The following is a 16,465-nucleotide window of genomic DNA, read 5'->3' on the forward strand; positions in this document are numbered from 1 at the left end:
TGTGAATAGACCATATTGTAAGCTGGGCAAACTCATGTTTGAAATCATTTATTAATAACTTAAAAACAAGTTTCATACTTAATCTATAAATAGGCTGATTTTTCCAGGGTATTAAAATATGTGTAACTTTTTATTATATATGTTTTTTTTTTAATTGAGAAAACTATAAAGCTTAATATAGCTACAGCTAGCTGTACCACAGTGTATGATGATATATACAGACAACTTGTCCACAGGTGGTTTTTATTTCAAATTTATAGACTGTAGCATTCCTTAGGCAGAAATATCTACATCTAAACTCTAAGGAAAGTTGGGTCTTGGAGAGATTCTACCGGGAGGAATGAGCTGAGCATCTGGTTGAAATGATCTTGTCTTTCACAGTTACTTAACAGACAATGACAAGTAACAGCTCATTTAGAAAATAAGTGGAGAATGAGTCTGTAGACTACAACGTAATATGCCAAAAATCTGGCAGTCATATTTCTGATAATGAATATGGAGTTAGAAACAGCCTTTTTCTGAAAATCTTAGACCATATAATTTATATATTGGCAGAAACTGGAGTCGAATGGACTTGGTACTTTAAATACCTTAAATACAAGACAAAATTTATGTTTTATCAAATAAAAATTTGGGCCTATCTTTTTTGTTTAAGTTTGCAGGGTCTAATACACTATTAGAAAAACATACACCAAAAATTACATGTAATTCAACATTTAATATTTGAAAATAAATGGGAAAAAGTAGAAGCTGGGATGAGTAATAAGCCCTACAAAGTTGAGGTGGTGACAGATTGATTTGTTTGTTTACTGATTGGCAAGAGATGAGGGGATGAGAATTTTCCTTACACGAATTTGGCAGGTTGAAAAGTTCAGTTGTAATTATGTTATTTTTTTTATCTGAGTGCATTGTGCATAAGTCATGATGATTCAAGCAAATAGGCTTTTATCAATTCAGGGAGAGAAAGTCAGTTTCTTCTGGGGGCATTCATAAAATAGTCCTTGAAATGACAGTGAAAAGATTTTGAAAGACCTCACCTTCCCTAATTATGATTGCAAAAGGGAAGTCAGATTCCTGATATTTTTTCCTATATTACTCAGCTTCAACTTGAAGAAGTGGCTATTTTCTTCTTTCTTGTCTGTATCAACCAACAGCTGTCAGGCCTCATCAGCTATAATGACAGTTGACATTCTTGGGATTTACCAATTGTTTATAGTATCGTCACATAGACAATAAATTTCTTATTATTTTGCAGCATTGGACATTTTTCCACCATGCTGATGACATTTTAAATATATTTGTCAATTTTCCCAAATTTTAACTGAAGAAAACCTTAAGAATTTATACTTGAGGACTAAAGTGTGACTGCCAGTTATCAGGTCAGTATCACCCCCATCCCCATCCCCACCCTCATACCACCCCCAGGAATATCACTGCCATACTAAAACATAATGCAGTTTTACTATCGTTCATTTATATTTCGGACAAAAAGTTACTGCAATGTGTTGTGTGTTAAAATTAGATTCAAATGTAAAGGACAGCAAAGAACTGCTAAATTTTAATATTTATAAAGAATGGTTATAGGAATATGCGAAAACAGACCTCTTGGGTTTGAATTACACAGCTGTGGCCCTTTTTTTCCCCTCCTGTGTTGTATTTGTATTATATTTATTTCATGTAGACACCAAGCTAAATAAGTTGATACATTAGCAAAATGTTCCAGATATTAAAATTTGTGTGCAGAAGTTATTTACAAATGTAGAGGTAACATGAATATTGTTCTTTATGCCATTGGCAAAGAATAGAATTTTTTCTTGCCTAGGCTAGACTGTTTTATAATTAAAGTGACTTAAGGTTGTTTCAATTTCACTCTTTTATGAGGACGTATATTTATCACAACAGATCAAAAACTGTGATTTAGGTACAGTCTGTTTTAGTTCTTTGTATATTTACCTGTAATTTTTATTTAATTGATTTCTCTAACAAATAATTCTTGATTTTCACTCATGAAAGCTTAGAATGGAACCATGAAGGACTTTAGAGATTATCTAGTCTGTTTTATTTTACCTGTGAGGAAACTCAATGCCAGAGCAACTAGGTAATTTTTTTTTTCTCAAAGCAATATAGCTGTTTAGTAGCAGAGCTGAGACTAAAACTCTATACTCTTCACTCCCGGTCTATTATATTTTATTATATCACACTGCATCCTTAAGCCACAGTTTTAGATTTCTAAATGAGAATATTTAAGGAGTATAAAGATATTGAAGGAAAAAAGAGTAATATGTGTAAACACTATCATTTTTAGCTCTATTCCTAGTTGATTTACTCAGTACAGTTGGTATTTATGGAGCGCCTTTACCAAGTGCCCATTATTCTGCTTAACATCAGGGGAGGGGTGAGAAAAGGAATAAAATGATAGGATTTTTTCTCTGCCTTATAATCTCCTTGAGAGAGATTAAAACATGAAACCATCAGGAATTGGGGGAAGGGTTTCATCTAAGAAACCAGTGTGACTCAAATGGTAGTTTAAATTCCTCATCATTATTCACTCCAGGATGCTATCATCCTTCTTCATTTGTGGTTCCCAACTACAAAAGGGCAGCCAGGGTCACTTATTTCTGAAGTAATTGATCTTGGCTGCCCCCAATTTTGGTAATGCCTTCCTTGGAATTCTTTTGGAAAGTGAGAGAGGATAGTAGTTCTTAATAATTAAACCATTAATCAGCTTCTATCAGGAACTTGGCAAGATGTTTTATATTTATTAACTCAATCTTTACAACAGTCCTATGAGTTAGATATCATCGTTTCACTTTCATAGGTAAGAAAACTGAGAATCAGAAAACTTGCCCAGTCACACAACTAGGAAGATGTTGACCTGGCATCTATCTGACTGCAAAGCCATGTGTTTTTTCCAGCATACCATCTTATGTTAAGTGTAGCTTTATTAGGTTTGTTGTTTTTTTGTTTTTTTAATTCTTTTTTAGCTTTTATTTTTAAAGTAACTGTTGTGAGGGCTCTCTAATACTGAAGTGAGAATGTGAGAATCGCTTACTAGTCGCTAACCCTCACCAGTTAGAAAGTTAGCAGTTAGAGCTGAAGTTACATTGAACACGTTTTACCATGTGGCAAAAGATTTGTACAGTGTGTCCTGGAGCAACATCTAACAACACAGTGAAGTATGCATTTTCTACATGCTCTCCTTCGCTTAAAGGCAGTAGCTCTGGAAGGAATCAATGACTCTTCTGTGTGCCTCCTAAAATTTAATGTGCTCATAGGAGTTGGGAGTTACTGGAGGGTGTGTGAACTAGTCATGTTGTGATTCACTTTAAAAAAAAAACTATATAAGAGTGGCAATTTAGAAGTAAAGAGTGGGAGAGGGAAAATAGTACTTGCTCTACTTCAGAAGTTATGAAATGTATCTTACCATACACAATGGTCAGAAGATCCTTCCAAGATTGTACGCCGTCTAACTTCTATCTATGTGTGGTTTGTGAGAAATTAATCTTATGGAAAGGACTGAGTTTGTGCCATGTAATTCGCCATTTAACATATTTTGAAAGATGCAAGATTTCATAGAAATGTTAAGTTCATAGAACTTGTGAAGTCAAATAAATTCAGTTTATAGTTGCCTGGCCAATTAAGATGTTTAAACAATATATTTTAAGCAGTCATTTAAAAGTACATTTGTACATGGTTGCATTTAAGTCTTATTTTACTATATGAAATATAAATATTGTGATAGATGTTCTCTGTGAAAGTAGACAATTTAAAAGAAAAATTTCTCCCTTACTCCCACCAAACATTATCTTTGCTCAAATTCATTTCAGCCAGTTTCAGAGGGATCCCACAATGTTTTATATACAGTTTTGGAATTCAGTTATCTAAAACTGGGATATCTTTTCGTGGTCAAACAATTTGTCATTGAAATAGTATTCATTGTAACAAAACTTTACCTGAACTTCTAGTGAACAAAATTAGTGACTAATTCTTTCTGAGACCTTCTAGGATGTTCGTTTATATGCCTGGAGGAAAAATGATGAAAATTTGATCTTTGTGAATGGTGATGAAATCAATAATTAAAATGAATTTTATTCTCTTTTACTGCTCAGTTTATGATTAACATCAGAAAGTTCTTATTTTTCCATTTAATTATAACCATTTCCTTTCTTAAAGTATTTTCTACTCTAATTGTTGCTCTTTTCTTGCCTGTCTCACTTTATTTTTTCTTTAATAGTATCAAATTAACTCTGTCTTCTGGAGATTATCTGATTGTTGTCCTTGTTTTAGGCTTTCAGGATGAATCTGGAAAAACTCAGCAAGCCAGAACTCCTAACACTATTCAGTATTCTTGAAGGAGAGCTTGAAGCAAGGGACCTTGTTATAGAAGCTTTAAAGGTATGTTTAAAAAAAAGAGAGAGAGAGAGAGAGAGTGGTCATCATATGTTTGAAAGCCATATCATTGGTTAACTAGGATATTTCTATAGCCCCAGTTGAAGTTGAGAGGCCTGGGTATATATATCAATACTTGCTATAGCAGCCACCTGTATGGTATGATTTTGGGACACTGATGAAGCCTTTCTGCCTCCAGATAGTTCCTTTAGTCTCTCTACCTGATGTCTAGACTTTGAACTTGATTCTTTAGCTTAGTAGCGTTAGCTGTTTCTGAATGCCAGCCCCTTGAGAACTTGATGAGACCTGTTTCCTAAAAAATCTATATACACGCATATACCATAATGCAGGATATAATATCTGATAGATCAAGGACCCCATTAAGACCGTGAATAGATTCCCTAGATCCCAGATTAAGAATCCTTACTTTTTTTTCAGTATTTGATATCTGTTAAAATACACGGGGCTGGGGGGTGGTAGATGGCAACTCTACTTTCCACTCAATTTTGCTGTGAACCCAAAACTACTCTAAAAAAGTCTACGTAAAAAAAAAAATCAAGAGAGCATAACTCCTTTAAAGGGTCTTGAATCTTTTACACCTTGGTAAGGATGTTTCCCAATCTGTCTTGAAATCAGATTTGGAGAGGGGAAGAAAAGAGCTTAAGGCTATCCGTGTGAATAGTAGGAAGATGATACCCCCATAGGAGAGGAGAAATGGCCAAAGAAGATGAGACTTGGGCATGCTGAAGAAAGCATAGTCTCTGCCGAAAACTATGGCTTTTTTGTTTTCCCTTAGAGCTTTGTAATGTGTGATAAGTGATTTCCACTTATCCAGGCCCCCTACTGGAGAAAGGCACCATTTCCAGTGGTTTCATTTCTCCGGAGTGCATGAGGCAGTGAGTCCCCTTCTGGTATGGGGGTAGAGTCTGACTTATTTTCCTTTTCCCACTTACTTCAGTCTTGTTTTGCATGGTGTCCCTGGGGATCATCTGTTTATGGCTTTGACACGTGTCTAGTCATGTGATAAAGTTCATTGCCCGAGTCTTTGCCTGTCATGCCACTAAGCATGACTGTGTGACCTTGGTAAAGTCATTCAGTCTGTCTGAAACAAAGCTTCCTTGGTCTGTATTAAAAAGAAATGATTAATAACTAGTATTTCTGTGTAACATTATAATTTGCATGGCATTACAAATACTCCAACAATGTAGGATTCATTTCTTCTCACTTTATTTATATTCTCTCAGTACATATCATGTACCCCATATCCAAGCAACAGTCAGTGGTAGCTAATCATTTGAATTGATGTCTCTAGTGTGCCCTCAATAGTGCCTGACTTTTTAATGACTCCCCTGCCAACATATATTACATAAAAATGTTCCCTCTGCTTGGTGACTCATTTCTGCCACATCCACAGGTCTTCCCCTTTTGTCACTATTGGGGATTTCTCATCCTTTCCCTGTACATCCCTGAAAACTATTCTATTTCTCATAACCCCATCCCACTATTACCAGTAGTCCTAACCTGATTAAACCCAGGGCACCCTCCCATTTATTTTCACATGTTTATCTGATCAATCAAGAGAAAAGAAAAAGAAGGACTGAGGAAAGTTTGAGTTCATTCCTAATCCTCACTCCTAATGCCTGTTGTTTTTCCTACTTCCTTCCCTTCTTCTCATCTGAGACCTCTGGCTCTCCTCTCCACAGGAATTATCAGCTTAGACCTGGAAGAGTTCCACTGCCTAGGCTGAACTAGAAAGTGCATTGTTCATGTCCTTTTAGAACTCAGAAAGCATTTTCCCGGAGCAGCATTATTATAAATAGCAGTCAGATTTTAGAAAACTACAATAGCTTGGCAGCATGTGTTAAATAGCCTCACCTGAGGATCTGTCCCTGTTTGCACTGGGACTCCAGGAAGAAGTTTCCTGTAAATATCGCAGTTGACTTACACAAAAACTTCTGGGCCTCAACCCTCTCATAATTGGGGTAGGGGTTGGGGAATGGCTGCCTCTAACAGAAAAATTAGAGGATGACCTTATTTTCTGTTTGCTTTTTAGCTTTAGAAATGATACAAACCTGTGGAGCTTTATGTTTGTTTTATTGAGCATATAGATGCTCAATAAATAGTTGTTGAACAGATGAAATGTATGCCATTGTTTTAAAAGATTGCCATAATATTTCAAAATGAATGTTGTGAATTATTAAATTTTACAGCCTGCCCTATGTGTGCTTAAACAGACTGCCTTCTGGTTTTAATGTTAACAGATGCTAAGGTGCTTGTTGCATATGTTTTCCTAAAAAAATTTTTTTCTGCGTGAATCCAATTTTAGTTACTTTAGGCAGCTTCTGACAAGTTGAAAGAGCAGCTTGAGAAGCAAGAGCTATAATTAAGAGAGCATTTTGATATAAGATACCATTCAGAATCAGGCACAAGTGTTGTGTTTAGTCTGTGCGTACAGCCTGTAGGTGGTAAAGTTCTCTTCTGAGGCTTAAACTATAGGCAGTTTAGGTGAAATGAATAGCTTCACCAGAAGTAATACATCTTTAAATAGTCTATTAAGTAGCAGCTGGGGGTCAAAATTGTTTCAGTCCTTTGAGAAAAGCAACTGCCATACCAGATTCTTAAAGTTAAAATGAAATCTCGTTTTATTTGTGGAGTAGGTTTTTGTTTTGGCTTGGTTTTTTTGTTATTTTTGTTTGTTTTTGGTTCTGTAGTATGTCAAGATTTCACTGCATTCTTTCTATATAGCTCTTGCTTAACAACAAACACTTGCTCTTCTTGGACTAATATGACAGCTCACTAATTTTCTTCCTTTTAGTATTCTTTCTTAATTCATGCTTAGTTGATTGAAAAGGTTTTGGTCTTTGTCCTAAATAGCTATGATTGGTTTTTCCTTTATGTTTAAGTAAAAAAAAAGCTTATCTTTTTTTCTCCTTACCTTTAAAAGAGATTTTTCTTAGACATAAAATCTATTCTTTAATCTTGCATCTCTGAACAAAACCATATGGTTCACTGTTGCTGTTAAATAAATAGTAGGTCACATTGGCAAGGGTTAGATTTATGTAAGGATGTATTATAAAATTTCCTGTAGTTTGTAAGTAAATCCTACCTATAAAGTTATAATTGTAAAAGAGGTTCATTCATTTTCCAAAATTTCTGCAAAGTTTCAGATTGCAACTACACCCTTGTAGAGCCCCCGTAATTCTTTTTCTCCCCAAAATTTTACAGAAGAGTGAGCCTCCTCAGTCTTCTGTTGCAGCCTAGACATGTTTGGCATAGAACCAGAGACGTCAATAGAAAATAATGTAATATTCAGCCTTTTCTGTATTTGAAGTCTAATTGTTACAGAGGCCATTTATACTGTATTTGGTCCTAATTGAACTTTATATAAAGTGATTTTCTATTTTAGGAGGGATTACATCAGAGAAAAGCCTTCTTCATGAAAGTCTCTCCCTTTGATCTGACCACTTTATTTTCATGAATGAGAACACTATGGGAATCCCTTCCACAGTGAAAACAGATTACATTGCTCATGAACTGTCCAGGGGAGTTTGGGGTGGAACCACACAGTTCAGCAAGAGAGGCCGAGTTCATTAATTCTAAGAAAATCTAGGGAAAGCTTCCCAGCAGGGTCTGACTACTCTAGAAGAAGATGAGGGAACCTTAATTTTTAAAATTTGGAAAATAGATTTGACTGCCAATAAAAAGTCAGATTCAATAGTTTGAGTCTTCCACATTGGGTATGTTATGTCTGCATGTCTCAGATCTGATGCAAACTACACTTAGCTATGACTAAGTAGAATCTACCCTGTATTAGTATCATTTTATTTTAAAGCATTCTTTAAATTGCTTCTGCAATAATAAATGGTAAAGTATTACAACTTTCACATAGAATTAGCTTAGAGTCTTGAATTCCTTTCCACTGATGCCTCAGTCATAAAACAGGTATAACTCTTTTAACATCTAGGATATAAATTTGTTGGTTTTGGCCAAACGCCATTGCAGAATTCCCCAGGCAAGAAAATTTACAGACAAAAATGTTGTAGACAGGACAAAGTTAGAAATATATTTAGAGTATGAGACTGTAATATTTAACTACTGTGAGTTTTTTAAACAGCCAGAATTAAAAATAAAAAATCTAAATGTTACATATATGTCTGTGTTAACAATAAATGATTTACGTTTGCCAAAAATATTCTTAAAATAATAATAATTATAAGGATCTTGTGGCAGTGCCAAAAATATAGAACAAACAAAAGTTATGGAAGGTGCTGTGGCTCAAGAAAAACACAAATACAAGTTCACTGTAGGTTGAATCTGACATCTGCTTTTGGTCATGGCCTTGTGCTTATTATGGAAGCAGATTATTATAAAGGCTGGTCTGAGATGAGGAAAGTTACATTGAATTTAGCAAAAAACATGCATTGTCCTATGCTAGTAAGCTTGTCAAGTGGGTTTGCATTAAAAAAAAATAACAGATCCATGAATATACTTAAATGTACTCAAAGTTGAAGCATTCTTTGTCACCTATAAGCCTGGACCTAACAATTCTTTGACCAAAAATGATCCCATTTTGATAGATGTTTTTAGGAAGAGCTTTTAGGATTGGAGTAGGTAGTTTAAATCTTTAATAAACATCACATGAACATAAGCTTATAACTGAAAGAAGTCCAGTTTCTGCGTGGATAAGAACTGGGATATTAGGAAGCAAGTAGAACTTTATTTAGAGAATTGAATTACGGGGTTTTTAGATTTACATTCATAACCTTTACTATGAAACATGTTTTTAGAAGGGAATTAATCAGTGGCCATTTGGGGCCAAGTTTTTATGTGTTTTATATAGTTGGAATTGCTGATATTTTTTATTCCTACTCTCTGAGTAATGTGCATACATGAAATCCTAGCTTTTCAAAAAAGAAGCATAAAGATAATTACTAGGCACTCTACAAAACTATCAACTAGAACATTCAGTTAAGTGTAGCTGTTAAGAGCATGAGCGTTCATATCAGACATACTTAGGTTTGAGCTCTGCCATTTAATCGCTGTGTGATCGTAGACCAGTTACTTACCCTGTTAAGCTATATGGTAGAATGGTACGGTTATCACAAGAATTAAATGAGATAGCAAATGCTAATCGACATACTCAGTGCTCATTTACTGTTAGTTGTTATTATTAGAGCATAAGTTTTAAAGTTCATCCATTTAGGAACAAAGGTATAGTCCATAAAGCAAGATGTACTGATAATATGCTGTCCTTCATAAGAAAGATGAGCATTTTAAATTAAATCTTTGTTATCAGAAGGGCTTGCACTGTAGCTTGTTTTTCTTATGGGAATTGATGGTTTTGAGTTGATCCATCCCCACCCTCACAACCAAAAGCATGTATTTTGAGACAGCTGGCAAGGGTGAAGGGTGTACTGTGGGGCATGGAACAGATGTCATACTGCATTCCCTTCTCTCTCTCTTTATAATGAAAACAGGAAATACAGACACTGTGGAAACTTTTTTCAAATTGATTTTTTTTCCATTGATTTCTTTGCTTCTCTATTGCTCGATTTGACATATTTGTTATATTTTGTTTTTTTATTTCACTTTATTGAGGTAAAACTGACATACAGTAAGCTGCATATATCTAATGTATACAAATTGATGTTTTGATATACATATCCCGCATGAAACCATTACTACAATCAAGATAGTACACATATCCATCACCCCTCAAATTTTCCTTGTGCCCCTTTGTAACCCCTTTAGCTAACCTTCCCCACACCCCCCCACCCCGAAACCACTAATCCTCTAGAGATTAGTTTACATTTTCTGGAATTTTATATAAGTAGAATCATACAGAACGTAACCTTTTCTGGGGTGGGGGGGGGCTGGTTCTTTGACTCAGCATAATTATCTTGAGATCCATGTTGATGTTGTATTGATAGTTCAATTCCTTTATTACCAAGTAGTGTCCGTTGTATGTATGTACCACAGTTTGTTTTGTCTGTTCATCTGTTAGTGAACATTTACATTGTTTCCAGTCCTGGACTATTGCAAATAAAGCTGCTATGAACATTCATATATAAGGCTTTGTATGGAAATATGCTTTTATTTCTTTTGGATGAATACCTAGAAATGGATTGGAATATGTTTAACTTTTTAGGAAACTGCCAAACTGTTTTCCAAAGTAGTTTTACCATTTACATCCCCACCAGCATGTATAAGAGTTCCATTTGCTCCACATCTTTACCAACACTTGATATGGCCAGTCGTTTTAATTTTAGCATTCTAATAGGTATGTAATATCTCATTGCAGTTTTAATTTGCATTTCCCTATTGGCTAATGATGTTGAGCATCTTTCCATGTGATTATTTGCCATCTGTGTTGTTTTCTTCGTAAAATATTTGTTCAGATCTTTTGTCCATTTTTTAAATTGAGCTGTTTTCTCATTACTGAGTTTTGAGCATTCCTTATATATCTGGATTCAAGTACTTTAATACGCCTTGCAAGTATTTTCTCCCGGTCTGTGGCTTGTCATTTCATACTCTTAACTGTATCTTTTGAAGAGCATAAATTTTTCATTTTGATGAAGTCCAATTTATCAATGTTTCTTTTATGGATTTTGCTTTTAGTATCACATAACTAAGATTTAGTGTCATATAAGAAATCTTTGCCTAAACCAAGGTCAGAAAGGTTTTCTCCTATATTTCTGTAATTTTATAGATTTAAGTTTTACACTGGGTCTGTGATACAACTTCAGTTAATTTTGTTATATGGTACAATATATGAATCAAATAAAATTTTTTTTGCATATGGATATTCAGTTGTTCTAGCCCCATTTGTTATAAAGGCTATCCTTCCTCTGTAGATGGCCTTGGCACCTTCGTCACAATCCATTTTCTGTATATTTTGGGGTTTATTTCTGGACACCCTGTTCTGTTTCATTGCTCTATTTGTCTACCTTGTTGCCCATACTACATTGTCTTGATTACTGTGGCCTTTTATGAAAGTCTTAAAATTAGGTAGTGTTAATCCTCCAACTTGTGTTCTTTTTGAAAGTTGTTTTAGTTATTCATGGTTCTTGGCATTTCCATATAAATTTTAGAATCAGCTTATCAATTTTTCAAAAAAATCCTATTCGAATTTTAATTGGAATTGCATTGACTATAGATCAGTTTGGGGAAAATTCACATCTTAACAATATTGTATTTGATGATCCATGAACATGGTTACTTCTCTCCATTTACTTAGATCTCTCAGCAGTGCTTTATAGTTCTGATTGTATAGGTCTTTAACATCTTTTGTCAGATTTATCACTATTTCATATTTTTATGATATTATAAATGGCAGTTTTAAATGTAAATTTCTGATTGTTTATTGCTGTTATACAGACATGAAATTGATTTTGTATATTGATCCTTTATCCTGCAACCTTCCTAATCTCACTTATTAGTTCTAATAGCTTTTTTATAAACTTCATTGAATTTTCTACAATCATGTTTGCAAATAAAGACAATTTTACTTATTTCTTTCTCATCTGATTTCCTTTCATTTCTTTTTCTTGCCTTGTTGCATTGGCTAGAACCTCTAGTACAACGTCAAGTAGAAGTAACGTGGATATCTTTGTCTTATTCCCTATCTTAGGGAGGAAACACTTAGTCTTTCATCATTAAATATGCTGGCTGCAGGTTTTCATAGATGTTCTTTATCAGTTTGAGGAAATGTCCTTCTATTCCTAGTTTGCTGAGAGTTTTTATCAGGAATGGATATTAGATTTTGTCATGTGCTTTTTCTGTATCTATTGAGAACTTAATTTTTTTTTTTTTAAGATTAAAAGCTCCAAGGTGTATTGTTTCATAGGTGTTATTACTATCTATACCTTCACCCCATTTATTAAGCCATTTCAGGTAACTTCAAGTTCATAAATTTACAGTGAGGTTATAGAGCCCAATCAGGATGGGACAGAATGTGTTCCAAGTTACGGGGGGACTGCAGGGCTCCTCAGCGATAACTCCCGTGGAGCACCTGTGCTCCACTGTTTCTTCCTGCACATCTGAATGTGACCTTTTGGATTCTCTGGCTGTGGCTGATTTAGTCTCCTGATTCTAATGCTGTGCTGCTTTGTTGCCTAGAAGGTTGATCCGAGCTTCCAGGCCCCCTCTCTTCTTAGGCCTCAATTATGTACTGTGAGGTTCAGGATAGCTGGCCAGTCTGAAGGGGAATGCTTGCTTAAAGGAGGAACTGCCATTCCAGCATAAACTGTCCTTAATCCTACAGCAGAAACTGTTTTCATTCTGGGAATGGTGAGTCCTAGAAGATCATGGCCAAGAAGCAGATGTCCTAAGGGGCTTCCTCTGAGAGTTTATCCCCAAGAGGGAGCCATGTGGCCACCTGCTTTTTATCACATTTCTAATAGCTGCTCCATTTCCTCAAGGGCTGTTGTAAAATCATTTACTTTACTGTTACATAAGGTCTGTTGTTGCAGGAACTGGGCCCTTTCTTCTTTCATCTTCAGCTTTAGCTTTAAGACCTGTCCTGGGTTGAGACCCTTGCTCTCCAAAATTGCCAAACAGTTGCCCTGAAACTTCTCCAGCAGCTCCACCTTTTAGGTCAGGTCCTTTAGCTCTCCCTGAGTTTCAGTCAACTTTTGGTGCAACTGCTTGTTGATGGCCTCTAAGAGCTGGTTCTTATCCTTGAGCTCTTCCTCTGATTTCAGTTTACTCAGTAGTTTGTAGCTCTTCCTGGTGGCAGTGTCTGTAGCTTTAACCTGCCCATTCTCTCATCTTGGTTTGATGATTTTTGTAACATCGTTATCTGAACCTCCTGAATGAGGTCTGGAAACATCAACTTCTTTGGACTTTACAGGAAATAGGTTCTTAGAAGTGGCTCGAGTTTGTGCATCTGTGGGCAGGCCACTGCTTATAGCACAGAGGAGGGCTGCAGGGTGTACACTGTCTTAACCACTCTGGTCATCATAATGAGGTGGCACTGCTGGGGCCTAGGCGCCTGCTGCTTCTGCCCTCAGGCCTCATCCGAGAACTTAATTGGTTTTTATGTCCTTGCTGTTTTACTGAAATATTGTCTGAAAAAGAAACTTCATCCCCTTTCTTATTGACCTTGTTAGATCAAGTACATTGAGGTGGAGTAACTTTTTCAGCTTTGTTCTACGGCTTTTTAGAAACTAGAATTCTCTAATTTAACTTTATAATTTTGTGGAGTAGAGTTTAGTAATTAAATTATTTTCCCAGTGGCAAAAGTTAACTGTAACTTAAAAATCATAAACATTTCCAAAAGAGAAACCCGAAAAAATACCTCTGCTGCTTTAATGAACTGCTCTCCTTTAAAGCAACTTTTATCCTTTGACTTTAATAGTTTTGATAGTTTATTGGCTTCTTATGATAAATAATTTTTCCAAAGAAGAAAAACAATATGTACATTTTTTTCACCTTCTGACAGAATATTATTACCTCTTTCCTAGGAGTAACAAAAGCAGTTTATCTATTTGAAACAAGCTTAACTATTATCTTTTTAAGTTAAATCATTCAAATTGTATTTTAGTATATCATATCAATAGTCAGGAAATAGACATCAAAATGTACTATTCCTTTATTATTTCCCAGAAAACATTATTTTTCTCAGTGTTAATTTGGACCACAGGAAGAAAATTTATTTTAAAGGAGGCTCCATTTATTACTGACATCCCCTATATCTGAATGCAGCTCCAGAGCCAGTTATTGAAGAATAGGTAGAAATACTGTTATTTCTGTTTCGTGCTTTTGAATTAAAAAATTCAACATTGGTTTCTTTTATGGAATTTATTAATCTCAGGACACCTATTTATTGAGGAGAGTTGCTACAGTCTATATGGTGTTATGTGAAAGTATATTTAGAAAAAAACATTTTCTGTAAGTTACTTCAGATTACCCACCAAACATCCCATGATAACATAGTTATATTGATCTAGCTCCAATAAATTCTCTATAAAAAGTAAACTCTTGGTTAATGGCTGTATGAATTGGGTGGTACATCCACATGGTGGGCTATTACGTGGCTATTTTAAAATATGATGCAGGGCTTCCCTGGTGGTGCAGTGGTTAAAAATCCTCCTGCCAATGCAGGGGACATGGGTTTGAGCCCTAGTCTGGGAAGATTCCACATACCGCGAGCAACTAAGCCTGTGCACCACAACTGCTGAGCCTGCGCTGAAGAGCCCGTGAGCCACAACTACTGAGCCCATGTGCTGCAACTGCTGAAGCCTGCACGCCTGGAGCCCGTGCTCCACAACAAGAGAAGCCACAGCAATGAGAAGCCCGTGCATCGCAACAAAGAGTAGCCCCTGCTCGCCGCAACCAGAGAAAAGCCAACATGCAGCAACGAAGACCCGATGCAGCCAAAAATAAATAAATAAATTTATTTTAAAAATATATATATGATGCATATGAGGAACTTCTAATGACATGTAGTGTTCCTACAATGTAATGCTAAATTTATGAAGCAGATCATAACATTAAATATATCCTTTAGAATCGAATAGAATAAAATACCTAGGAAATAAACCTACCTAAGGAGGCAGAAGACCTGTATTCCGAAAACTATAAGACACTGATGAAAGAAATTGAAGACCGCACAAACAGATGGAAAGACATATCGTGTTCTTGGATTGGAAGAATCTGTCTTGTTAAAATGACCACACTACCCAAGGCAATCTACAGATTCAATACAATCACTATCAAATTACCAATGGCATTTTTCACAGAACTGAAACAAAATTTTTTTTAATTTTTATGGAAACACAAAAGACCCCAAATAGCCAAAACAGTCTTGAGAAAGAAGAACAGGGCTGGAGGAATCACGCTCCCTGACTTCAGACTATATGATAAAGCTACAGCAGTCAAAACAGTGTGGTACTGGCCCAAACACAGACACATAGATCAGTGGAATGGGTTAGAAAGCCCAGAAATAAACCCATGCACTCTTGGTCAGTTACTCTACAACAAAGGAGGCAAGAATATACAGTGGAGAAAAGACAGTCTCTTCAATAAGTGGTGCTGGGAAAACTGGACAGCTACATGTAAAAGAATGAAATTAGAACATCCTCTATCACCATACACAAAAATAAGCTCAGAATTAAAGACCTAAATGTTTTTAGGTCATTGATTAAAGACCTAAATGTAAGAGCGATACTCTAAAACTATTAGAGGAAAACATAGGCAGAACACTCTTTGACATAAATTGCAGCAATATTTTTTTGGATAGGTCTCCTAGAGTAATGGAAGCAAAAGCAAAAATAAACAAGTGTGACCTAGTTTAACTTAAAAGCTTTTGCACAGCAAAGGAAACCATAAACAAAATGAAAAGACAGTCTACGGAATGGGAGAAAATATTTGCAAACAATGCAACCAACAAGGGCTTAATCTCCAAAATATACAAACAGCTTATACAGTTCAATATGAAAAAAACAACCCAATCAAAAAATCGGCAGAAGACCTAAACAGACATTTCTCCAAAGAAGACATGCAGATGACCAATAGCCATCTGAAAAGATGCTCAACATTGCTAATTATTAGAGAAATGCAAATCAAAACTGCAATGAAGTACCACCCCACACTGGTCAGAATGGCCATCATGAAGAAGTCTACAAATTATAAATGCTGGAAAAGGTGTGCATAAAAGGGAACCCTCCTACACTGTTGGTGGGAATATAAATCTGTGCAGCCACTGTGGAGAACCATATAGAGGTTTCTCAAAAAAACTAAAAATTGAGTTACCATATGATCCAGCAATCCCAGTCCTGGGCATATATCCAGACAAAATTATAATTCAAAATGGTACATGAGGAATTTCTGTTGTGGCGCAGTGGTTAAGAATCCGCCTGCCAATGCAGGGGACATGGGTTCGATCCCTGGTCTGGGAAGATCCCACATGCTGTGGAACAACTAAGTCCATGCGCCACGACTACTGAGCCTGCACTCTAGAGCCCGTGAGCCACAACTACTGAGCCCACGCTACTGAGCCCATGTGCCACAACTACTGAAGCCCATGCGCCTAGAGCCCTTGCTCCGCAACAAGAGAAGCCACTGCAATGTAAAG

At 35.9% G+C, this 16,465-nt stretch overlaps 1 protein-coding gene and 1 pseudogene across 2 annotated transcripts in view; one reads left to right on the forward strand and one right to left on the reverse strand.

Annotated features, from left to right (window-relative positions):
* The window catches only part of CTTNBP2NL (CTTNBP2 N-terminal like), a 64,775-nt gene that overhangs the window by 10,994 nt on the left and 37,316 nt on the right, over positions 1-16,465 (forward strand). The window contains exons 2-3 of one of the 2 annotated variants that reach the window (XM_007169385.2): positions 1,256-1,379; positions 4,288-4,395. In XM_007169385.2, coding sequence (XP_007169447.1) covers positions 4,297-4,395 — 99 coding nt within the window. In that variant the 5' untranslated portion in view covers positions 1,256-1,379; positions 4,288-4,296. The remainder of the gene's footprint in view (positions 1-1,255; positions 1,380-4,287; positions 4,396-16,465) is intronic. The other variant, XM_007169386.2, reaches the window with a different exon arrangement.
* Positions 12,777-13,405, reverse strand: LOC103002961 (small kinetochore-associated protein-like; annotated as a pseudogene).

This window comes from Balaenoptera acutorostrata, chromosome 1, assembly GCF_949987535.1.
Source record: "Balaenoptera acutorostrata chromosome 1, mBalAcu1.1, whole genome shotgun sequence".
Taxonomy (NCBI): domain Eukaryota; kingdom Metazoa; phylum Chordata; class Mammalia; order Artiodactyla; family Balaenopteridae; genus Balaenoptera; species Balaenoptera acutorostrata.